This window comes from Manihot esculenta, chromosome 13, assembly GCF_001659605.2.
Source record: "Manihot esculenta cultivar AM560-2 chromosome 13, M.esculenta_v8, whole genome shotgun sequence".
NCBI lineage: Eukaryota > Viridiplantae > Streptophyta > Magnoliopsida > Malpighiales > Euphorbiaceae > Manihot > Manihot esculenta.
In genome coordinates, this window is record NC_035173.2 from 36,154,839 (window position 1) to 36,181,247 (window position 26,409).

The 26,409-nt window shown below is 35.1% G+C and overlaps 2 protein-coding genes across 6 annotated transcripts in view; one reads left to right on the plus strand and one right to left on the minus strand.

The window, feature by feature from the left end:
• Positions 1-1,468: 1,468 nt before the first annotated feature.
• The window catches only part of LOC122721592 (putative E3 ubiquitin-protein ligase RING1a), a 31,347-nt gene continuing 6,406 nt past the window's right edge, over positions 1,469-26,409 (plus strand). For 3 of the 4 annotated variants that reach the window (XM_043949801.1, XM_043949799.1, XM_043949803.1), the window contains exon 1: positions 1,469-1,505. In XM_043949801.1, coding sequence (XP_043805736.1) covers positions 1,484-1,505 — 22 coding nt within the window. In that variant the 5' untranslated portion in view covers positions 1,469-1,483. Of the gene's footprint in view, positions 1,506-18,077; positions 18,299-26,409 lie in introns of those variants that run through there. The other variant, XM_043949802.1, reaches the window with a different exon arrangement.
• Positions 3,216-10,747, minus strand: LOC122721587 (probable serine/threonine-protein kinase At1g54610). Of its 2 annotated transcripts, XM_043949787.1 has the most exons (15): positions 10,349-10,747; positions 7,777-8,061; positions 7,323-7,640; positions 6,564-6,791; positions 6,112-6,209; positions 5,640-5,733; positions 5,067-5,366; positions 4,813-4,968; positions 4,565-4,645; positions 4,360-4,479; positions 4,102-4,268; positions 3,909-4,017; positions 3,773-3,832; positions 3,601-3,695; positions 3,216-3,502 (listed from the first exon to the last, which is right to left on the minus strand). In XM_043949787.1, the coding sequence occupies exons 1-15, from the start codon at positions 10,730-10,732 to the stop codon at positions 3,385-3,387; spliced, it is 2,613 nt and encodes an 870-aa protein (XP_043805722.1). In that variant the 5' UTR covers positions 10,733-10,747; the 3' UTR covers positions 3,216-3,384. The 2 variants fall into 2 exon arrangements, with proteins under 2 accessions (XP_043805722.1, XP_043805723.1); XM_043949788.1 differs by lacking the exon at positions 3,773-3,832.

Consider the following 26,409-nt stretch of genomic DNA (forward strand, 5'->3'; position numbering starts at 1 on the left):
TTGCCTTTAAGGGACTCAGCTGAAGATGAGCAGGGTCAAACGAAGGTGCTGAACAGAAGTCTTAAAACTTATCTCTGTTGTTTCACTACAGAACAGCCAATATACTGGAGCAAATGGTTGGTTTAGGCCGAATATTGGTATAACTTCAGTTTTCACACAGCAGTGGGCATGACCCCATTCGAAGCTATTTATGGTCGATCACCACCTTCAATACAGCAATTCCTTCCAGGCGAGATTAAATCAGAAGCTGTGACCCAAGAGCTAGCCACTAGAGATGAATTATTGAGACAGCTGACTTTCAATCTTCATAAGGCGCAACAAAGGATGACCAAAGCAGCAAACAAACGTAGAAGAGATGTTCTGTATAAGGCTGGGGACTCGGTCTTTCTCAAATTTTGTCCTCATCGATAAACTTCCCTTCGACAGGTCATAAATCCTAAATTGTCGTCTCGATGCTTCGGTCCTTTCAGAGTATTGCAGAAATTAGTAGTGTTGCTTACAAGTTACAGCTCTCTACTGTATCAGTTTTCCATTTGTCTCAACTTAAGAAGGTAATTGGCGAACATGAGGTGATTTCTAAATTACCAAAAGAAATGGCTGTCCAGGATGAACTTCTTGAACCCGAGGAGATCTTGAAAATCCAAGAGGTTTTAATTGATGGCAACAAAGTTTCACAGGTGCTGGTTAAATAGAAGGGAAAAATAGTGGATGAGGCAACTTGGATGAATTATTATGAATTTTGTAATCAATTTCCCACTTCCAGCCTTGTGGACAAGGCTGATCTCATAGGGAAAGGCATTGATAGCAGTAAATCAGAAGATGAGGGAATAAGTAGGGAAATGGGAACTTTAAGGGTATATTATAGGAAAAGACTGAGGAATATTTCACAAGAGAAGGACCACCAGGAGAGAGTGGAAAAGACTGAGGAATATTTCACAAGAGAAGGACCACCAGGAGAGAGTGACAAAAGTTAGAGGGAATCTCAGTGCAGAAATGATGAGGCAGTGATTGATGTGTGTATAAATAACCAAGAAAGTGGGAGAGAGGGATATGCTGAGTTTTGTATTCTGTTTTAGTACAGCTGTGGCTGTGGGCTAGGATTTCTCTATCAAATGAACTGTCCTTGTTGAAATTGAGTATTGAAGAAAATTTTCTCCATTTGTGTCCCCTGCATCCTCCTCCTCCTTACTCTTGAATCTTTACATTCTTTTCTATCCTGTTCTTAACTCTACCATTGTAGTATGTTTAACATACTATGGGTAATGAACTAATGATGACCCTTGTTAAATTTGGGCCAGGGCTAACTCATCCCAAAAACTAGCTCAAGGGAGGAGTGCCTATGGCCATATAAGGGGGCAAATTACCTCTTTTCATAATCGATGTGGGATTCAACAACCCTAATTCATTATGGGAAAATACGCTTTTCACATGGTTTCAAAGCTCTGTGTCTCAACACTCCCATCTACTCGGTGTTTCAACTGGCATGCTATTGCAGTCAATACAGAGTAATTTTGGTGCCATAGAATTATACTGTTATTATATTTACATGCTAGAGTTGTTGTAGCACTTCAAAACTTTAATACAAATATACATTAGTTATTTCCTAATTCATTATGGGAAAATCACAAGTGTGATCATAAGCTGATACTAATCCCATTGTAATGGTTCTATTCAGGAAATTCACTGTGATTAAACAAGTAAAAGTTAACATTCATTATGAATAGTGGAATTTGTTTTCGGTTATCTGCACCACCTTATTGACAACCTGTCCTCTGTGCATCCACCAATATCAGTGGATGAGCTGCAAATTTTGAAAGGGCAGGAAACTTTGGCATGTCTTAGAGCCAATTGCACTTCCAATAGAGATTACATGGTGAGAATTAACATTGAACTTCATCACACTATTTGTGTTTTAACTTTTATAATTTGTCATGTTGTCTGAACTTACAGTTTTCCCCTCTCTGGCTGCTGCAGATTCTAGCATATAGGCAGAAGTAGGGGTGAGCAGTATTTGGTTTAAACCGAAAAAACTGACCGAATCGAACCGATTTGAAAATTTAGTTCGGTTTTTTATACATTTCGGTTCGGTTCGATTTTTAATTTCAGAAATTTCGATTATTTCGGTTCGGTTCGATTTTGATCAGAAAAAAATCGAAAAAACCGAACTGAACCGATTAGTGATAATAATATATTTTTTTAATAATATAGAGAAATTAAATCATATTAAAATTAAAATATTTTAATTAAATTTTAAAATATTAAAAATAAAGTGTAAAAAATAAAAAAATTATTAAAAATCGAAACCGATCGAACCGAACCGAATCGAATCAGACCGGTTCGGTTCGGTTCGGTTTCTGACCAAAATCGGTTCGGTTTGGTTTTCATAAACACTAAAATTTTGATTTTCGATTTATTCGGTTCGGTTCGGTTTTAAACCGAACCGACCGAATGCTCACCCCTAGGCAGAAGGGGACGACTTAGCAAATTTTCTATGTATTTATGATGGAAGGAAGAAAAGGTTTGTTAACAATTTGTAGTTGTATGTAAATTTGTATTGAGATTTCGGAATGAAGTTTAAGCTTCTTCCTTCACAATGGAAAGCTTTTCTAAGACCCGGATTTGTATACTGTTTTTTACACCCACCCAAAAAAAAAAAAGGAAGGAAAAAGGTTTCCCACAGGGATAACCATTCCAACTAAAAATTTCTGAAATCTTGTATGTCTAGAGCAAGTGGTCCTTTATGGAACCATTTACAAGAATTTAATTAATTCAATTTATTTCTTTTTTTGTTCAACTTTGTGTTTGGAATACAAGAATTTATTTATTTTTTTAAAAAAATCATTTTAAAAGAAAATAGATGAGTATGTGTAAGAATTTAATTGATTTTTCCAAAAAACCCAAGTTATAAATTTTGCACACTCATTCTTTTACTGCCATAAAAATTTGGGATGAATTGTTTCCACTATGAGACAATTACAACAAACAAAAATTATGTAGGTAAATAAGATCCGATCTACCATAAATATAAGATACAGAAAGAGTTAGTTTGTTTCTTGAATCCGTGATTAAATGCAAGTTTTTCTCAAATCACGTGTACAATTGAAATTATTTATTTTAGCTTCTGGAAAAGGGTGCACGAGAGTTTCAGATGCTGCAAATTTTTCAGGTGCAAGTTTGACACGTGGATAAAAATGACTTGATCGCGGAGCAGGATATTTGAGGAATAAATTGACCAAGAATTTTCTTCATTAATGAACAGAAAGTTGAGCCTACAACTTTTATATTCCAATAACATTCGCTGCAAAACTGTTGTAGCAGCACAACAGTTCTTGAAGAAGGTTCAAGAGTTCTTGGACAGCAGCCTGTCCATCAACAGCAGCAGGATCACCTCATACATGAAGCGGGGCTGGAAACTGCATTATTTATCATCATCCTCTGCCTTTCTTTTCTTCGAAGCACCCGCAAATTTGGTGACTTTGCTTTTGTGGTTTCCCTGGAAGATCTGATACACACATACAAAAAAAAAAAATCATACTTCAGTTATACAACAGAAGATGGTAGAAAAAAGTATGACGGTTTATAAAAATTTAGTTTTCTTACTTCTTGGGGCAGAATGGATGGTCAAAGCTTGGCACAGGCCTTGCATGAGGAACCATTGTTCTCCTTAATTGTTTTAGTGCCTTCTCTTCCTCTATCTGCAATTAACAAGTTACTACATTATCACAAGCCAGGAAATTAGCAAGAAATTACAAACATCTGTTCTTTCCCATACCATTCTTGCAGCTTCACTTTCCTCCCTGTATCTCTTGTATAATTGTTCTTTCACCTTCAACTGAATGAACCATATTGTTGGAATGCCACACTTTTCACTAAATCCGTTTTCAAAAATTAAAAAGGATGAAATTTACCTTGTGATGAAATTTTGCCCTATCCACAGCCCTGTTATCTGTATGGAGACTAAATTGGTCAACTTGTGTAACGGGTTTCCGCACTTTCTCTGGTAGTGGAATTGGGTCCCTGCAAAATACCAGAAGTGGAAATCAGAAAAGGATGGATGATTTTATATATGCCTGAGAAGTTTGAATCCTTCAATGTGCTTACTCTTTTATGACTGGCTGTGCTTTGAATATCCTCATATTGGCCTCTTCTTTCTCAAGCCTCTGTCTTTCTTCCACTTCCCTTTGCATTTCCTCCTCGTGTCTCACTAGACTCTCCAACTGGAAAGGTTCTGGTTTTGTGCATGGTTTTGGCTCTGGTTTAGGAGGAACCTGCATACAAAGTTGCCTTCCTATTACGATCATTCCCATGAATGCTTGCACCTAAAGTGAGACAAGCATGTTAATGAACGTTTGCACATACCACGCGGTAGTCGGTAGTGTAAGGATATGGATTAGCCTTTGGAATCCTGGCCCTTTCCTCCTCCACCCGCTTCAGGATAAGGTCCAGTACAAATTTCCTATCCTTTTTAGCCCCCCTTTCCTGAGAGAAACAGAAAATAAGTAAATCCAAATTGTCCCGTATTGCTAAAAGCTTTTCACTCTACGACCACAGGAAAGAGTAATACCTCAGTGTGGAGATGGAATGGATTTGGTAGTGTGTTTCTTGGAACTGGATTGGCAATGTGAGGTTCCGAGTTTAATGAAAGCTGAAAAAGGAAGATATGATATGATGAGAATATGTCGCCGTAAAATTCTAGGGCTTTAAGAAGTTGCACTTCCTTGTCAAACATATCAGCAACAATGTGTTAAGCTTTTTTAGTGTCGTAAAATAGTAAACTAAATCTCAACATCCATTGAGAACATGAATTTTTACCTTCTTATTCAAAGGCCTGGCCTTAAATTTAGGGATCTTTTCAAGTTCCTCTTTTTCAAGCTCAAGAGAACTTTTCACCTTTGGAGGTCGGGCTCTCAAAGTAGTGTGAAGAAGAGGAGTTTTAGGTTCAGTAAGATGAGGCTTCCAGTGATTATTCTGTTAAGAAATTGGAAAAGTGAAAGAGCAAGTAAATGTGAATGAGTCTGCTTGGACAAAGAATGATAACCACATTTCGGTTATGGATGTTCCCAAACCTGATGGGACACCTCTGTTGAAACGAATGTTCTTCCTCCTTCTAGCTTCTGCCGTTTGGTTCTGGTTGACAACACAGTACTAGGATTGTTACCATCCTTTCCGGCCTTTGTCCAGCCTGTCCCCTGGACCAATGGGCCAGAGTGCGAAACTTTCTTATGTTGATTCTCTGGGAAATCTCTTCTCCCTTCTTTTGCAGCTTGAGTTTGTTTAGAAGGATCAACCAGAAAACCAGAAACAGTTTGCCCCTTGTGAGAGTTGAATACTTCACCTCTGCTATTTGCATTTGGATGTCGTCTTTCCTGTTAATATAAAGCAAAATGTCATTTCTTGAAAAGAACTTAAGAAGTGAAAAGGCCTTCAAATGAAACAAAGAATTAAAGAGAGAGAAGCAAATATGAAATAAGATATGAAGAAAAACTAGCATACTCCTTATACATGAACATAATCCATGATTATGTTGCAAATTTTTAAAGAATATTGATAACTAGAACATTGCACCTTTGTTTAACCAGGATCTGGACCCATGATAAAACATACAAAACTTTTTTTTTTTTTGTTTTTTTGCGATTTACCTGCATCAATGTTGCTATTCTGGGATTCGCATTTGATGCTAGAGCAGCACTAGATTCATGTGGTCCATTCCCCTTGAGTCCAATTGCTCCTTGCCTATGAAAATTAATGAACATGTTAAAACAGTACGTGCCCATTTTCCCATAGAAAGTAAATCTCCCTATGAAGCAACTAGAATTGTGTAGCACTCAATGAGGAACTTCATTACCACTCAAAAAAGAACCAACTAAAGCATATAATCAAATGCAAAATGTTTTATTGCAGACTAAGAAAACCAGCGAAATAAAACAAAAATAGTATTTCATGGAACATATGAATTCCAGTTCTTCGATATTTCTCCACTCCCGGTTTTGATTGTACTATTGTGCAAAATACAGCAGCAAATTCACTCCCCATTTTCCGTGTCTTATCATGCCACAAGACAGAACATAATTCATTCTAGTTAAGAAATGAAAACCAACCAAAAAGATTTACCTTCTAGCTTCATCCCGCAATTTAGCATCAATTTCTTTGCTGGGAGGATATTTGGGCAAACTTGAAGGATCGCAAGCAAATGGTTTTGATCTGAAGAACTGTTTTAGAGAGAGAGAAAGGTCAATAAACAAAATCCCACAGAATGAGGAAATGTACAAGTAGTTATTCATTCAAACATCAGAAAGCAAGTTAGAAATTAATACTTACGAGAATGATTAAAAACTAAACAATAGAGATCATCTTTTTTTTTTGTCCCTAAAGGATTACATAGGGAAGAGCAGCTCAGAGATTAAATTGACAACTAAAGGTGAGCAAGTTAAGTGTCAGTGATGTGGCTTTGTTCAAAAGACACAGTCTCAATCTCTAAAAGAAGAAAAGCTATTGGGAAGGGCCAAAAGAAAGTGAAGTCTCAAGAGAAATTCATTAAAATCTAAATATTAAGTTGCGCATACCTTGTCCCTAAGAGCAAAAGCTGCAGTTCCACGGTTGGCTGGATCCATGGAAAGCAAGGTCTCCATGAGTCCAAGTGCAGGAGTGGGTAAGTCTTTAAATGTTTCTGCAACACATCGTCTGTATGGTCGTTGAGGCTTGATTACAGATGAATGAGGTAACTTCAAATTTCTCCAATAATCCTCAGAGGGTGAACCACAGAGCTTAAAAATCTTATGCAGTTGCTCCACCTACGTGCCAAGACAATTTAAATTATGGTTAACATACTGGATTTTGCCCAAAATTTATAGCATTTCATGATATAGAACATAATAAATAAGCACACAGGCCAAGCATGTAATTTATAATTTCTTGGAACAAAACCATCGTTAACATTTAAACAAGGCCTGGAACCAGCATAGGGGCATATCAGGCTCCCATGTGAACTGTGAACAGAAGTAGGTTCATTGTGAAAAAAAAAAAATTTCTGGTAACTGCATTTTGAAAATTCATAGACTCATTATTGGATATCTCTTATGATAACAAATGAAAAAAGTTTAAGCAATGAACAAACCCATCTTACATTTACATAACTCTAGATTTTTTATAGAAACCACTATCCACACTTCTATTTATTCTGTTTGTTTTCTTACGTGTTGAAGGCAGCAATATTATTTGCAATTATTAGAATTTTCCCTGGAATTCACTGCATAATAACAATTACATCCTACTGGTTGTAAACAACATCAATAAAAAAGAAAACAGAATCATAAACAAGATACCTCAGTTCTTCCAGGCAAAATAGGTTTGCCATCGTACAGTTCGCCAAGAATGCAACCAGTGCTCCATAAATCTATAGCAACTCCATAGCGAGTGGCTCCAAGTAAAAGTTCTGGAGCTCTATACCAAAGGGTCACCACACGGCTTGTCAACTGAGCACTACTTTTAGGATCAAAGAAACTTGCTAAACCAAAATCCGCAATTTTCAAGATTCCTTTGTCATCAATAAGAAGATTTGAACCCTTAATATCACGATGCAGAACGCCGTGACTATGGCAATGATCAAGTCCACTTAATAGTTGCTGCATGTAGCATTTGATCTAACAGAAAAAAGAGTACAGACATAAGTATTTAAGATACATATGCTTATCAACCAAATAAGGTTTGCATTCAGATATATATCTAATTCACATTCATACAGAAGCCAGAGAGAAATATAAAACATGACAAGAGTACCTGTGGTTCTGTGAACTTAATGCCAGGAAGCGATGCAAGTCCAGTAAGATCATGTTCTATGTACTCGAAGACCAGGTACAAACTGGAAGATGTCTGAGATGTTATCAAGCCTTCCAATTTAATTATATTGGGATGATCCAGCCTACGCAAAATATGAATTTCACGGGCCATGAATTTGACACTATCTGGATCACTATTATCAAACCGAACCTTTTTTATAGCTACAATTTTATCATTAGTGACATCACGGGCCTTGTAAACATTGCTGTAAGTTCCTTGGCCAATCTGCAAGAATAAGATGCCCGTCATACTGACATCAAAAACAAAAAGCAAGGAAATCAATACAAATATGTACAGGCATAAATGACAGAAGAAAGTTGCTCCCCATCCCCACCTCCAAAGTGTGGAATTTCACAAAATGTTAGCTCCAATGTGGAATAAATTTTAATACTGAAAATTTACTGCCAATCTCTATGATAAAGAGGTCCAAAGGCGCCGGCATACATGGAATATAGATGCATCATATTATGAATTTCGGGCTTTTTGTAAATTTAGGGGTGGAAAACTTTTTATTTGTGAGTTTAGGGTTAGAATAAAAGTATTTGCGGATTTGGGGTTGGGGTGACAGGTGGCAGCCGAAAAGCTTGTTTGGCTCCCCAGGCCATTATTTTATTTTTTTATATTTTTTAAATGGTCTGGCGCCACTCACAATGGCACCAAACTATTATTTTTTTAATTTTTTTTTTAAAAAAAATGGCCTGGCGCCACTCAAAGTGGCGCCAGGCCTTAATTTCTTTTAAAAATTTTTTTAATTATTAAAATATTATAATTATATTAATTAATATATTATTTTTATATTATATTTTTATTATAATAATATTTTATAATATATTTTAATATATTTTTATAATAATATTATAATTAAATAATATTGAATTAATATATTAATAAAAATAATATTGAATTAATATATTAATAAAAATAATATATTAATATATATTATAAAAATAATAATATATTGAATTAATATATTAAATAATATTGAATTAATATATTAATAATAATAATATTGAATTAATATATTAATAAAAATAATATATTAATATATATTATAAAAATAACAATATATTGAATTAATATATTAAATAATATTGAATTAATATATTAATAATAATAATATTGAATTAATATATTATAATTAAATAATATTGAATTAATATAATAATAAAATAATAATATATTAATATAATATTGAATTAATATTGAATTAATAAAAATAATATATTAATATAATATTGAATTAATATTGAATTAATATAATAATAAAAATAATAATAATATATTATAATTAAATAATATTGAATTAATATATTAATAAAAATAATATTGAATTAATATATTAATAAAAATAATATTGAATTAATATATTAATAAAAATAATATATTAATATATATTATAAAAATAATAATATATATTAATAATATATTAATAAAAATAATATTATAATTAAATAATATTGAATTAATATATTAATAAAAATTAATAAAAATATTGAATTAATATATTAATTAATATAATATTATAAAATATTATAAAAATATATTAAAATTAATAAAATATATTATAAAATATTATTATAATAAAATATAATATAAAAATAATATATTAATTAATATAATTATAATATTTTAATAATTAAAAAAATTTTTAAAAAAAATTAAGGCCTGGCGCCACTCAAAGTGGCGCCAGGCCATTTTTTTTAAAAAAAAATTATAAAAATAATGGTCTAGCGTCATTGTGAGTGGCGCCAGACCATTTAAAAAAAATAAAATAATAAAATAATGGCCTGGCGCCACTTAAAGTGGTGCCAGGCTCTGACGCCTGTCAAACAGGCGCCAAACAAGCTTTTCGGCTGCCACCTGTCACCCTAACCCCAAATCTGCAAATACTTTTATCCTAACCTTAAATCCACAAATAAAAAGTTTTCCACCCCTAAATTTACAAAAAGCCCATGAATTTCATGCTTAAATATTATGCGGGTATTTGTGCGAGATTAACATTAGGCATATCATAAATAGCTCATTGCTGAGCATTGAGCATTCACAAAATCCTTTTTTGGAAGTGATGATGTAAGAGCATATGTTCCCGTCCTTTTACCTGTTAAATTCTAAAATATTCTAAACATGTGTAAGTGTTCAAATTATTACAGTTTTATTATTGAAAGAGAGAGAGAGAGAGGGAGAGGAGCAGAAAACAAACATTGCCACTGAATATTCAAAATGAAGTACTTAAAAAATTCATTTGTCTGCTCCTAACTCAAGTTGGATAACTTTCAAATAGCCCAAAGAGGCCTACCGAAGAAAAAACAAAAGAAGGAAGCAGACAACAACAAAATCCTAATTACATAATGACACCTATCTGAAAAAACGCAAGAATTTTTATTTATTATCACAAACTATTAAAAGAATTTGAATAGCAGATCTATTTGATAAGCCAGAAAGATAGATATACAACAGTAATCACATATTGAAGTATACATAAATTAGGCATCAGTTAAAGAAGGGAACGTACTCTATCTAATTTCTCAAATGTATTCGCACGCCGGGGCACCCATCCCCTGATGGCTTCTCCTGCTGCTGAGGCAAGCCAAGATGGCCATCCTACAGCAATCTGCTCTGCTTCCAAACTCTTTGGCACCCTTCCCCAACCCGGATGACTACAAACTGAAACGTCACGCTTCTCTGTCTTATTTATTTCAATCTGAGGATGACTTATAACAGCAACTTCACAATTTTCTACATTCTTTCTCTCGATCTGATTCTCTATTTGTTTTTTCTCTATCTGATCATCATATAAAACATTCGAACCATTTGTTTTCTTATCCAATGACCCTTTACGCGATTGCCTCTCTTTTGGGCTGTTTGTTCTACTATCCTTAGAGGAAATGCAACCCATTTTGCTGCACTAAGAAAACAAAATCTCAAAAAGAATCCTATGTATCTGATCTTCCCTTCAAAATCAAAACTCAATAACAAAAGTTAAAACATAAGCTCAATAAGAATTCCTCCTGCCACCTCCACTGACATAAACCATAAACTTAACCAGTTTATAAACACCCAGAAGAGCAAATACTCCAAATTGAAGACCTTGAATGGAACTCTTTGAAAATTTGACTATAAGGACCACAAATTCAATGTCACCACCCAATACCCAAGTTTCAATTACGAATAAACTAACAGTAATCAAAATTAAAAAACGAAAAGACCCATTACAAATTAATGGATGACAAATACCTTGAAACCTCTACGAATTGAAATTGAGAAATACAGAGATGATTACCAGGAAAGAGCGAATTTATTTTTTGGTGCAGAATTTTTTTATATTATTCAAATTGATTCTCATAAATTACTGAGATAGGTAAGACAATATAAATGAAAAAGAAAGCATATCACAATTTCGACTAGAAATAGTTAAGACAATATACATGAAAAAGGAAGTATATCACAATTTCGACTAGAAATAAGTAAAAAAATATAAATGAAAAAGGAAGCATATCACAATTTCGACTAGGTACGACAATATAAATGAAAAAGGAAGCATATCACAATTTCGACTAGATCAAGGGAAAGATGATTTTTTTTTTTGGATTTTGATTTTTTTTATTATTAATAATTAAGAAGGTAAATAAGGCAAAGTTTTTTTTGATTATTTTAATTATACCACTTGAAAATTTTCCAACACGCTTTAGAGAGTTAGATACTAAATCCATATGTTTATAATATATACTATCTAAAACAATTTTTAAACACTGGTTTAGTTTAATTTTCAAATTTTAAAAGGTTATTATTTTAATAATGCCACTAGAAAAAGGACCGCAACTTTAGTCTTTTCGTTTTTTTCCAAAGATTAACCGTGCACAAAAGGACCGCAACTTTTGGATCAAATTAAAATTATGACAAGCTCATATATAAAACTACACACCCATCCATCGCCGATGTACCCCATAGGCTGATCACAAGTTATTTGGGAACATAAGAAATTGCAGTTCATGAATGTTGTGACTTTTGCCATTCCAAAAGCTCTTGGTTAATAGAAAAAAGAAACTTTTGGGTAAATGGATAACCATGTACAATTATTTAGAGAAAATAAAACACGCCTAAAATATGCATATATGGAGTGATATAGCCATTTTGCCATCCAGTGAAATCAAAGAAGCCTGTGCAAATTGAGTTACTTTGATTTGAAGTGAACAAAAGGTGGGTTTCTGAGTATCAACATCCTATCACCATCTTTGAAAAAGCAATGGAAGAGACAGATTTTCTGTAAAGGAACAGAGTCAAAGATGCAAAATGTTTAAAATTAGCTTTATTTTGATCGTGTTCATGACTACTGCTATCACTTTAGGCTGCATAAGTTTGCCTATCTTCATCACTTGCAGCTGTATTAACAAGCTTATGTGTCACCATTTTATGTGGATAGGTAAGCCGGATGGGGCCTGGGATTCGAACCTTTCATTAGCCGCTTTAACGGTCAACTATAAGCACATATAATCACTCATCTTCTAACCAATGCAACAAGATGCAGAATACTTTCAAATTGAAGCTTAATAACAAGGTAAGAATGCAGAGAACTTAGAAATTTAAGGGAGCAAATAGGAAAAAGCCCAACCAGCTGGCCCAGGCCAATATGTTTATAATTTGAAATTGGACTATTTTGAATTTTTTACATGTTCATCAACATGGACAAGAATGTTATAAAATATCTTTTTAGAGTTAAATTAAATTCATTTTATCACTATCTTTATGTAGTATATTGATAAAATGGTTATCTTAGTACAGGCAAGAGATGCAGACGAGACCATTTTATTAATTTACTTGTAACATCGGTGGGCTCAATGGGCTCAATGGATTTTGTTTCACGTTATCCACTAACTAGTGTCGGTGACTTCTCTCATAAAATTTGAAACTGTTCTTAATAGCCGTATTTAGGACTACTAAGTTACCTAGAATTAGGCAAGAAACACATGAGAGTGTCGGAGTTAAACGTAGACCATAAAGATCAACAGTTAATTTGCTGTTTGAATGAAATCAAACCATCGGTTTGAATATTGATTCAGGTTCGAGTTTATTAAGATACAACTACAGCAGCCGCAGTATTCGGTTTTAAGCTAAAATTCAAACTTGAAAAAACCATTGACCGGTTCTAATCTTGAGTTCGACGGCAGACCCAATAGCTGCTCTTGCTGAAGGGTGGTTTCATATGCTCAATGCCTAGAGCTAAAGGGATAATTAGGGTGAACAGTGAGCCAAAGTGCAATGAAATCTAGGCCGCAGAGAATTGGACAAAACGACATTTGTCGTTATCGTGAGGTTACGGAGCCATGCCATGTTTGGCATTTTGAAAAATGAAAAAGAGAAGATAAGAAGAGAAGGAAAGTGAAATATGATGCTGCTTTTGTAAGTGGGAAAAACATATTCCCAATACCGTTTGTATGCAAAATAATTTGCATTTTTTCAAAAATATTTTCAATAAATAATTTATTTAATTCTTTAATAGCTCTTATTTCATATTTGCATATTAAAATTTATGTTTTGTGCTTATAATTAATTGACTTTAAATAAAGTATTTTTTTTTAAATATTCAAATGAGATATAAAAGCCTAGTGAAATGACTTATCATTATAATGAGAAATGAAACACTAATGCAATTGACTTGTCGACTATAAAAATGAATATTTCAGAATTTATAGATATAGATACTCGAATTTAAGATTTTATATACTTTTAATTTCTTAGCAGTAGAGTAAAATTAATAATTTTAATTAAGAATAAGCACTCGGTCGATTCAGTTTGAAATTATATTAGACCGAATAAATTAAAAATTAAAAAAATATGAAAAGGTGATCTTAATTAAATATTAAATAAAAAATTATGGTGTAGGTACTACACGTTATGAGTAGTTATGAAGATCTTTAAAAGAAAACTTTAACAAAATAAAGAAATTTGAAAAGCATGACATCATTAGTTTGGAAAACTGAAAATCATAAACCAAGTTCTTAGATTCTAAATAATGGAATCATGCAATGAGCAACAACATATTCATTAGCCTTTCTATTTATACAATCCCTCTACTTGAGATTATGATTGAGGTATGTATTTATTTTAAAGAATTATTATTTTTTTTATCTTTATTTTTTTATTAAAATTTAATATATTTATTTTTTAAAATATTAATTTTATTTTTTATTTTTTTAAAATAAAAATTGAGAGGATAAAATATGAAATCTCTCATATTTACTCAGATGAAATTACTATCGATCTAAATCTGAAAATGTTAAATATTTTATATGCTCTAAACTAATTATATTTTTTTTTTAAATTAAGTTATCAATAAATAAATTTCTATTTGAAATTAATTAGTAAAATAATTTAAAAAAACTAGTTAAATAAATTTAAAAAATTTTAATATATTTTTTAAAATTAAAGTATTAATTAATGAGTTTCCTACAACTAAATCTTAAATTTCCGAAGATGCCGATTAAAAAAACAGGGAGTGAAAATGGATAAGTGTAAAAGCTTGAAGTGGGCAACGGCTATGGCCTTTCACATGGGCGCAGTTCCAATGTAAATTGTAAGATCTACCGGTTCTTGCGATTATAATCTGCTCTGAGTTTGACAATGCTAAACACTTCAATAAACCAAAAAGAGAAAAAACAAAAGCTTTTAAAATTTAGATCCGGCTGATGAAGGCGTTAGCTAGATCCCCGAAACTCCTGATGCTCCCCGCCTCTAGGCTGTTAAACCACGCCTGCCCTGTCAGAGTTGTAGGGAATACCTTGCACATCAAAGCATCCGACAGAGTCTGCAACTCCATAAAAGTTTGTAGTTGAGAAAATGCTCCCTCGGGTTGCCAGCCCCGTCATATGCTGCCATAGGAGGCATCATAAACTTCTTGGGGACGATCTCCTGCTGTACCCACTTCGAGAAGGGTGAAGAGGTGGGCAAGAGAGTTTGATTCTGATCCTTCGTTCCCAACTCAGCCAAGAGCTGCTCTCTCATCTTTTGCAGCTTTTGGTCTACACTTTCCTCCTCCTACCTGGATTTCTTCTCCCGGCGGTACTCCTCTTCCTCCGCTTCGCTTCTCGTCCACTTGGTTGTTCCGACAGAATAACTGTCGGCCTCGTCACATATAAATATGTAACATTCTCCTAGTGTATTCTATTTTGAAAACTCACAAAGAAATAAGAAAATTTTAACCGCTGTAGACGTGATCAAATTGGTGAATCATATTAAATCTATATGTTGATTTCTTTTTGTGTGCTTATTTTTTGGATTGTGTGATTATTCAATTCTTAATAGTAGATTCTAGTAGCCAATCACATAAATTTTATCGTGTTATTTTATTCTTTATTATTTTAAATGTAACATGGTATTATTTTCTTCTTTCTTCTTTATTATTCTAATTTCAACACTTACAATACTAAAAGATCATACTGTAGAGCACTCTTCCTGTTAGGATCAACAAATGACTTCAGTATCATGTGTCAACTACAATTTCACATCATAATGAAAATGCCATTTCTATTGTGTATCAAAGGTTAATTCTAAAGATATTTGACATGATAAGTCTTTCTATTGGTAATAGAAGTCAAGTAGGATTGCATAATAACCCTTTTCAAGCAAGCAAAGTAGACAATAGGCTTCTACAAACACTAATCAATTTGGTCTCAAAATCAAGCTAAATATCTTGTACTTATCATCACCCTGGTTCTTCAAAACCACTCGGTAGTTTACCTTCACTTACATTTTAAAGCATAAAGAAGAAATGAGTTCTTTTACAAATTTAAGCTTGTTCCAACATGAAAGATTTCAATAACTGTAGACTCAAAGCAGTTTAGGATATAATGCAAATTGAAATTCAGGATCACTTATCTTAACAATCTTGTTTCTGGATGCATTTCCTAGAGATAACAAGTCCACTTTCCCAGAGTAAGCTTTGTTACGTTGATGGTATCCCTAAAACAATAGCAAGGAGAACTCTTGTAATACTAACTACTGGTCAAATGGATCAGTTAAGAATCATGGGCATAATAGTCAAGAAATGGAATGGTCTTACATCATATCTCATGATTTGAGCGTGTATCTTCTTTAATAGCTCTTCCATGGTTGAACCGGACCATGGATGAACACGATTTTTTACCAACCCAATTGGTTCATCACCATCAATCTGTAAAATGGGAATTCAGATGCAAATTTGAATCAGCCAGCCTTTCAAAGAAAAGAAATCTTATCAAAAGAGAAGCAGACAGAAAGTAAACTCGTAGTACATCGCTGACTTAAGCTCTAGAGAACTGGCATGCTACACTAGATTGACTATGTGAAAGAACATGCTTTCAACACTAAGTTAGAGTCATAAAATAAATGTCCCTAAAATTAGATTAGCTGAAACGGAGATGTTTAAATAAGTGATGCGAAGGGAAAAGAATTACCATTCAAATATGTTATACATAAAAGTTACAGCCAAGAAAAATAAGGAAAATGGGGCAAGGAAAAAGGTGCCTTTTAATTAACTTGAGGTTCGAACAAACAAGCATGAAAGTGTGAGAGAGCATTGAAAAGGGGACCTCTAAAAAAAGAAAAAGAAAAATAAAAAATGTTCTTAATTCATCCATTATACGGACGTACTCCTGGTCAAAATGCCAATCAGCATTAACATGTCCAAAACAAACAACTACGCATAATATTTAGACTTGGTTATGAATAAATCAACAGTATTTAGAAACTTATAATATTTCACAGGAAACAAAAAATTAACAGTGGAAAGCTCAAGCAGCATAGCTTTGTATCTTCTTCTACAGGGTGTTGCGGGTTTACATTTGGCTGCTGCCTTGATTTTGCTCATTCATGGCTCTTTTTAGCACAAGAGGATTGGAGTTTTTGGTTATTTTACTGGCAATTCCGGAAAGGACTGTGAAGTAATTTTGTTTGTGTTCCTAGTGGTGGCTGCTGCATTTTCACAATATATGTCTCTAGGTTGATTCACTGTGCTGAGGAAGCTGAATTTTGGATATCTGTAGAGCAGAGTCCACAATGGCTTATTTGCATTTTATGCATTGCTGTTTGAGTAATGCCTGTTTAGTAGCACATTTGGTGCATGTAAAATCTTGCTGATTTTCAGGAGCATAAGATGGTGACTGAACCTGGAGAAGTGTGCTACTTATTAACTGCTATTTGTCCTTACATTTATGAAAGTTGTTCTCTCCTCTTTCTAAATGGAATATTTTTTTGTGGTTTTTGCAAGCAAATTTAATTCATACTGCATGCTTTTCTTTATTTTTTCATCTCACTGGTACTTGGAAAAAAGTCGGAAAATTTACTTCTCCAACAGCTGAGTGCTTTTTTTTTTTTTTCTGCCTTCGGGTAACATCTCTGTTTGAAGTTATTGGCATGAACATAAAACTTATGACCATAGGATGTGCATCATGATGTGCTGTGACATACTGACATGTGAACAAGTTGGAGAAAATAAAAGTATACAAAGAGAAGTTGAAGGACAGCCTGCAGGAGTATCAATGTGAATACCTTTTTTTTTAAAAAAAAAAAAGAAAAAGAAAAAAGAAATCCTTAACCTTTCTAGCTTTAGCATTTTGAACTGAACATTAGAAATTACTTCATGGAGTCTTCGTACTGTAGAATATTTGGTTCTCATTTAGAAATAAGAACAGTAATTAAAGTCTTTAACCTTTATGCCAATTTCTGTGATCTGAGCTACAGAAACAGCCAGTTACAAACAGATCTTAAGTTTCAATTATGGCCATCTCTCAGCAGCCCTTCACCCACAATTGCAACTCATAGTTAGTATCATGCTACAATTGGCTATTTTTGTAGTTTAGACCAAAGTTAACTATGAACATAAAGTTTTTGAAATTTTTTGGGAGATTCTTCATTTGCTGATTCATTTGATTTGTGGGTCTTTATTACAGTGTACTTTACTGTCATTTGCTTTTTCATATCTTTTCTTCTAAAACTGTAAGCTTCTCCTCTCAACTTCCTTACTCTTTCACATCCATTTTTCTGACAAGTAATGCCATATTAAATTTGCTCATCTCTTCCTTGATCAGTTAGTTTGAGTAAGCACTTTGACATGTTGATTCTATTTATACTGTTCAGCATGGTGAACGTTTTCATTTTTAATTTTGGTGTCTTCAAAAGAGAAAAACAAGTATCACATCCTCATTATTTTCTGTTGCTGTTCCCTCTTGAGCTTTGGGCATGGAATATTTTTTCAACAATTCATGGTATTAAGTAGAGTGTAGGTGAACCAATTCTTTACTATGTTCTTCTCTATGCAAGCATGGAAATCATAGAAACATGTGCTGCCCCTAGTGGCAATAAATTGAAGTGCTTATATTTATCAGTAATTTGGTGTAGAGAGCTAATTAATATTTTTGTTTCATTTGCAGATTTGTCTTTGTGGAGTTGCCAGAAGTTCGTAAAGATGTACAATGCCCAATATGTCTTGGTACTTTTTGCTTGTTTTTCCTTTTCATTAAACTTTTGTGGACAAGCGTATTGGTTACATGTGTTTTTTTTTTAGTTGGATCTGGTTGTTAGATTGCATGGGTGTTTGGAATACAGAAGCTCCAAAAGAGCAAGGGAATTGTATTGCCATATGTTTGACTTGATGCATTGAAACATAAAATTTAGTAGGTCATGGTATCATCATCTGCTATTCTTTAATCCAGGCAAATTCCAATTATTGATAATGAATAACTGAGATTTATAGTTTGTTGGTGAAATTGATTCAATAAATGCAGTTCTAGGTCAGGTTTATCATTTTGTTTCTACTTACTGATATTGGAAATACCGTTCCTCAGAAATAAGAGGCAAATGTGATGAATAATATCAGGTAAATCTACTTCTTCCTCTTCCAGTTGCTTGCTGTAGTGTTGCTCGAGGAAGAAATGAAAAGAACTGCCTAACCAGAAATCTTAAATTGTTAAATGAGGACTCAACAATGAAGTTTAGTACTTAAATGTCTCATATTATTAGCCCATTGGCTTGAAAGCATGGGCTACCATAGATGTGCCCCTTATAATTGTGATGAATTCAAATATAATTATGATGATGCCCAAAATTTGCATTCTGGACCTTTGACACAGTTGTAGTTGAACTAGGAAAAGCTCGTGTAGCTGTAGAGTTAAACTGTGATTTTATTACACACTAGAGTTAATGTGATAGCAGTAAACCAGAAGATGAGGGAATAGGTAGGGAAATGGGAACGTTAAAGGTATATTATAGGAAAAGACTGAGAGGGAATATTTCACAAGAGAAGGACCACTAGGAGAGAGCGACAGTTGGAATTAGTTAGAGGGAATCTCGGTGCAGAAATGATGAGACAATGATTGATGTGTGTATAAATAACCAAGAAAGTGGGAGAGAGAGATATGCTAGTTTTGTATTTTGTTTTAGTACAGTTGTGGCTGTGGGCTAGGATTTCTCTAGCAAATGAATTGTCCTTATTGAAATTGAGTATTTAAGAAATTTTTCTCCATTTGTGTCCCCTGCATCATCCTCCTCCTCCTCCTTACTCTTGAATCTTTACATTTTTTTATCTTGTCCTTGACTCTATCAATACTGGTCCATGCTATCCACCCTAATGCCCTAGACAAAAATGGAAGGGCGTGTAGATATGATAGAGAAGAACATGTCCAATCTTGAGGAACTTCTGTCGGTGAAACTGGAATAAGAAAATCGGCTCAATACTTTTCAACAAGAGCAGGATCAGAGGTTTCATAACTCGAGTCCCTTCTCACTTCTTTTGTACGGGAAAAAGCAGTAGTTGACGAAGGCACAACTTCCACTTCGATTTCTATGGGTGACATCAATTCCCCCTCCTATCCTGCTCCTTCACCGGTTCTTTTGAAGGATACCTCTCTGGCCATTAAAAAAATTGAACTGCCCAACTTTGACGGCTTTGATCCAGTAGGTTGGCTCACGAGAGCTAACCGGTATTTTGCCTTGAATTATACACGAGACGACATGAAAATTCATTTAGCATTGGTTTGCATATCCGGACCGACCCTTCATTCGTTGCAATGGCTCCATCAACGTTCCCTTAATCTGTCCTGGCTTTAATTTTCTCGGGAACTTTTGCATTGGTATGGTGGAGATATTCGGGCTAATCATTATGAACAATTGGCTACGATTCGTCAAGAAGGGTCCATTGGTAATTATATAAATGTATTCATGGAGTTGGCAGTGCAGGTTGAAGGTATGTCTAATCAACAATCTCTTGGGTATTTTCTTAGTGGCGAAGAGATAAGGGTTCAGATTCGTTCCCATGATACTTCTGATCTAGCCTATACGATGACTCTTGCTTGTGGGATCGAGATGGAGACGAATTTTCTGCAACACTCGTCTTCTTTCTCTAGACGCTTAGGTGAGAATGGGCCTCGCAGATCCTCTGAATATGGGCTTTGATCCGATTGTAATACCCAACCTCGCTCTCTCCCTTTTATTTCAAAAACCTAGCCCACTTTTCAATATAACAAAAATATTTCTCTTCTAGCCCCTCAACCTCCCGATCGTCCTTCTCTGCCTTCTCCCAAACCGCCTCACAACCCAACCACCGCAAACCCTTCCCCCCGTATTGTACAAACTCCAATTGCCACAGTCCCACCTGACAGTATTCTCACCAAGAATTTTTAGACTTGCGAGCCAAAGGGCTGTGTTACAAGTGTAAACTCCCCTTCCATCCCATGAATGAATGCCCTAACAAGACCCTCAGAGCCCTTATTGTCGGCGATGATGAACTTCCTTCCAATTCGTCATATTTAGAAGGTGGGTATACTGAGATTGATGCTTCTGGAGTACAGATATCTTACGTAGCTCATTTCTCCAACATTAAACTTCCTTTCTTCTCCATTGGTAACAATGAAGATTTAGAGTAAGATTCAGGGCAGGACAGTGATAGTGATGATAGACAGCGGTGCAAGCCATCACTTCATCTCAGGAACTCGCCATCACTTCATCTCAGGAACTCTGGTCTCTCAATTGCAGTTGCCTGTGGCGGAAACCCCTCTTTTTGGAGTGAAATTAGGAGATGGCTATCATGTGCAATCAATTGGCCAATGTCGGGATGTGTCACTTCTAATAGGGGATCTTTCTATCTCCGTTGATTGTTTCCTCTTTCCTTTAGGAGGGGTGGATATAATCCTGGGGATTACGTGGTTGGAGACTTTGAGCATTATGCAGGTAGATTGGAAGTCTATGGAGATGACATTCAGACACCAGGGTAAACTGATCGAATAACAACACTTTCCTTTTTGCTTCTCCTAGTGATAAGGTTCCCCCCCCCTCCCACAAGTGTACAATATCCACTAGTCGACCTTCTATTATCAAGGGATTCAGCTCAATATGCATCTGTGAATGAATGTATGCGAAGATGACCGTAGAGAATAGGAGACCTTTTCTAGGAGCATACTTCAAGTATTGCATAATGGGAAAAACAACTTGCATGTGAGACTCACGAGGATCATGCATAAACTGACTGACTAAGCTGACTGCATATACTATATTTGGTCGAGTATGCGAAAGATAAATCAGTCTGCCTACCAACCTCTGATATCTGCCCATATTCATTAATTCACCAATCCCTGCTTGTAGCTCGTGATTGCTCTCAATGGGAGTTTCTGCTAGTTTGCAACCTAACATACCAGTTTTTTCTAAAAGATCTAGAATGTATTTTCTCTGAGAAATAAAGATTCCCTTCTTTGACCTGGCAACCTCAATTTCCAGGAAATATTGCAGTTTTCCTATATCTTTAATTTCGAACTTCTAAACCAAAAGTTTTTTCAACTAAGTCATCCCCTGTCATTACTATGTAATCAGCATAGACTATAAGAAGAATAATTTTACCTTTGTGATGTCTGGTAAATAGGGTATGGTCAGCATTGCTCTATTGATAGCCAAAAGAAATCATAGTTCTATTGAATCGATCAAACCAAGCTCTGGGTGACTGCTTCAACCCATACAAAGCCTTCTTTAGTCTACATACCTTTCCTTGTATTTTTTCATCAGCAAATCCAGGAGGGATTTCCATATACACTTTCTCCTCTAAGTCTTCATGGAGAAATACATTTTTCACGTCAAATTGTTGTAGATCCTAGTCAAGGTTGACAGCGCAAGTTAACAAAACTCTGATTGAGTTCATTTTGGCAATAGGAGCAAATGTCTCCTAGTAATCCACTCCATAGGTTTGAGTGTATCTCTTGGCCACTAGTCTACTCTTAAATCTTTCAATTGAGCAATCTGCATTGTGTTTCACCATGAACACCCCATTTGCAGCCAACAAGTTTCTTCCTACGTGGGAGAGTGACAAGTTCCCAGGTTTTATTTTTGGCTAGTGCTTTTATCTCTTCAATTATTGCTCCCTTCAATTCAGGGTCTTCAAGAGCTTTCTTCCAAATCTGTGGAATAGACACAGAGGAAATAGACAAGGCCAAGGCTCTATAGGATGGAGACAAAGAATTATAAGAGAGAAAGTTAGAAATAGAGTGCTTTGTGCAAGATCTAACTCCTTTTCTTTGAGCAATTGGTTTATTTAGATCATCAAAAGGCTCAAGGTTTAGGGATGACTCACCAGATGGAGAAGAAGAAGATTCATGACACTGAGTAAGCTTCACAATGACTTTTTCTGCTTTTGTCTTGTCTCTTCTTGAGTATCTCCTTAAACCTGATTTATATGCCTGATTTGGTCACCAATAATCTCCCCCTATATGATAGTCTCTTGATCATCAATAGTCTCCCCCTGTATAGTAGTCTCCTTTAGAGTAAAACGTTCTAGAGTTATAGGACTAGGAATCATCTCTTCTCTCTCATTGTCCTCCCCCTGAAGAGGTGATGGGAACTACTAAAGTAAGGTTCAATCTCTCTAGATGGAGGGTGGTAACACTTGTAACCCTTCTGTGTAGGAAAGTACTCAACAAACATACATTTAATGGCCCTTGAATCGAGCTTCCCACCTGTCCTAGTATGAACAAAACATGTACATCCAAACACCTTTAATGGAACAAAATAAGCATTTTTCCCTTGTAGCACCTTTAAAGGGCTTCTAAAGGCAAGAGATTTAAGAGGCATTTTATTAATGAGATAAACTGCGGCTAAGACTGCATATCTCCAATAGGTTTTTGAAAGGTTCATAGCGAAAAGGAGAGATCGGGCTACTTCCAACATGTGTCTATTTTTTCTTTCAGCAACACCATTTTGGACACTAGTGTAAGGACAACTAGTTTGATGCAGTATCTCATTAGACTCCAGATAAGTAGAAAACCAACCATCCATGTACTCTGTACCATTATCAGTTCTCAAAACATTTATCTCAGCATCAAATTGAGTACAAATCATCTTGTGAAAAGATTGAAAGCAAGAAATCACATTATTCTTTGCCTTTATCAAATAAACCCAAGTCATGCGAGTAGAACAATCAATAAAAGTAACAAACCAACGATTACCAGATAGTGAGACCGTTTGAGTAAGTCCCTAAACATCAGAATGGATGGTCACAAAAGGGATCGTACTCCTATTGTTACTGGAGGGATAAGAGGTTCTTGTATGCTTAACATACTCACAAGTATCACAAACTAAAGAACCACATTGAGCCTTGGAAAATAAATCAGGATAAAGTTTTTCTAAAACAAAGAAAGATGGGTGTCCCGACCGTCGATGCCACTATATGCTTGATTTCTTCCAAAAAGAGCCCGAGGTGAATTCAAACTCAGATTTCCTTCTAACATATAAATTTAATTTTACAGTTAAGTGCTTTGATAAGAGCAATAACAGATAAAAGTTTAAGAGGGAAACAAGGAACATGAAGAACAGAGGATAGCTTGATATTTGGAGTATAAATAATAGAACCGGTTCTAAATATAGGAGTGGAAGAACCATTTGCAATTTTGATAGTGTCTTTTTGTAGACATAGAAGATAATTAAGGAAGCCTGCAGAGGAGCTTGTCATATGTCTATTTGCACCATAATTAATAATCCATGGAGCAAAATCAAGAGACGAAACAAAAGTATTATCAGAAGTCCTTACATTATCCACACAAGTCATTGCCATTTCAAGAAAAAACTAAATTTTTTCTGTTAAAAGCAGTGGAAAATTATTATTACTGAAGAAAGAAACTGTTCGTCAGCAAAAAAGGCATGGGTCCATTAGATCAGAAGCGGGACTTGAAGGCGAGTCCGCCGGAAAGGATCGCTCTCAAAAAAGACCACCGGAAAATGTCACACGCACCGCGTGTGGGAAAGATGCAGAATCTTGTGAGGGCGCGCGAGCCTCACGCGCGTGGCTTTCCGACGTTAGAACTGGACGGCTAGCCGGCAACGGTCTGATGACTCGGTTGGTGGCGGCGGTGAGATAAAAAAAAAGGGTTCCTAGATAGGGTAGTACCAAAAAGATAGATCTAGGGTTTTAGAAATCCTAAGAGAAAAATTGAATTTAAACCCTAAAATCAGAAAAAAAAAGCTCCGATATCATGAAGAATTTCAGGAGGAATTTTTTATTCTATTCCAATTGAATTGATCTTTACAAGGTTTGAGTAATTATACACAAAGAGTCAACCTAAATTAGGAATATTTACAATAAGAATAAAATCCCTTAACAAGCCTAATTAGGATCCCAAAGATTTGAATCCTCCTAATTAGGAACCTTCAATGCTGGTCAACAAATTATAATTGAATTATTAGATGAATTACATGGAGCTCGATATTTTTCTAAATTGGATTTGAAGTCAGGATATCATCAAATCAGGTGATAGAACCAGACATTTTGAAGACGGTGTTCCGCACCCACTTTGGTCACTATGAGCCTGTAGTGATGCCTTTTGGGTTAACGAATGCACTAGCCACCTTCCAGTCTACAATGAATGATCTATTTAGAAAATATTTGCGGAAATTTATCTTGGTTTCTTTGATGACATCCTGGTTTACAGTTGTACATGGGAGGAACAATTGCAGCATATCAATACAGTTTTACAACTGTTGTCCAATAATCAATTTCATGTTAAGAGAAAGAAGAGCTCATTTAGGCACACTATGATAGAATATCCTGGGCATATGATTTTGGTGCAAGGGGGTGCCATGGATCCAGCAAAGGTCTCCAGTGTGTTAAATTGGTCTCAAGCCAAGTCTGTAGGCGCAGTTTGTGCGTTTCTCGGTCTAACTGAATATTATAGACGGTTCATCAAAGGCTACAGTATGATAATGCAGCTTTTGACACAACTACTCAAGAAAGAATCTCAGTTTAAGTTTGTGAGGGATGGCGAAGCTCAAGCTGCCTTTGTTCAATTGAAACAAGCCTTAGTTTCTTCTCCAGTTCTTGCAGCACTCGATTTTTCAAAGCCTTTCGTTTTAGAATGCGATGCTTCTGGTTTAGATGTTGGAGCAATATTGATGCAAGAGTAGGCCAATTGCTTATTTCAGCAAATTTTTATCTACCAGGACCCTCTCAGGGAAAGGATGTCCTTGGTTTTAGTAGTCCAACATTGGCAACCATATCTGTTGAGAAGCAAATTTATGGTTCATACAGATCATCACAGTTTGAAACACTTGTTAGAACAACAAATTTCCACACCAGCACAGCACAACACAGCAGCAATGGAGTACAAAACTATTGAGGTATGACTTTACAATCTCTTATAAGCTGGTGTCACTAATTCAGCTGCAGACACATTATCAAAGAGAGATGAGGATCTCGAGTTACTGGTGGTTTCCTTTCCACAGTGAATAGATTGGGGTCAGATTCATGTTGAGGTTCAACAAGATCCAAAACCTCAGCAGATTATCCAAAACCTCAACAAGAATCCATCCTCCCTTAAACACTATACAATGATCCAAGACCGTCTGTTCTACAAAAGCAGATTAGTTATTCCATCTTCATCAAGGTGGATTCCTAAGCTGATAGAAGAATATCATGCCTCTCCAATTGGTGGACACTCAAGAGCCTTCTGCACTTACAAGCGCATCTCCTCAAATTCATACTGGCCTGGAATGATGAAGCAGATCCAGAAGTTTGTGGCAGAATGTTTGGTGTGTCAGACACAAAAATATGAGGCTGTTTCTCCAGCAAGTCTTCTTCAACCATTACCGATTCCAACTAGGGCATGGGAAGATATCTCTTGATTTTATAACAGGATTACCCCGTTCTCAAGGGAATGATGCCATACTAGTTGTTATTGATCGGTTTACTAAGTATGCCCATTTTTTAAGGCTGAGACATCTGTATACAGCTAAGGCGGTGGCTGAGTTATTTGCTAAAGAAATCATAAGGCTTCATGGAATGCCAAAATCAATTGTCAAGTAATCGAGATACCATTTTTCTCAGCTATTTTTTGGACTGAATTGTTTTGCCTTTAAGGGACTCAGCTGAAGATGAGCAGGGTCAAACGAAGGTGCTGAACAGAAGTCTTAAAACTTATCTCTGTTGTTTCACTACAGAACAGCCAATATACTGGAGCAAATGGTTGGTTTAGGCCGAATATTGGTATAACTTCAGTTTTCACACAGCAGTGGGCATGACCCCATTCGAAGCTATTTATGGTCGATCACCACCTTCAATACAGCAATTCCTTC

Bases quoted from the DNA above. Each gene is read 5' to 3' on its own strand.
- LOC122721587 (XM_043949787.1), bottom strand. From the start codon at position 10,732: ATGGGTTGCATTTCCTCTAAGGATAGTAGAACAAACAGCCCAAAAGAG. The intron at 5,367-5,639 runs GTAAATCGCAAA...TTATATTAACAG, and splicing joins GAATAGCAACATTGATGCAG to GAAAGACGACATCCAAATGC. The intron at 3,833-3,908 runs GTAAATTTCATC...TGGTTCATTCAG, and splicing joins GGGCAAAATTTCATCACAAG to TTGAAGGTGAAAGAACAATT.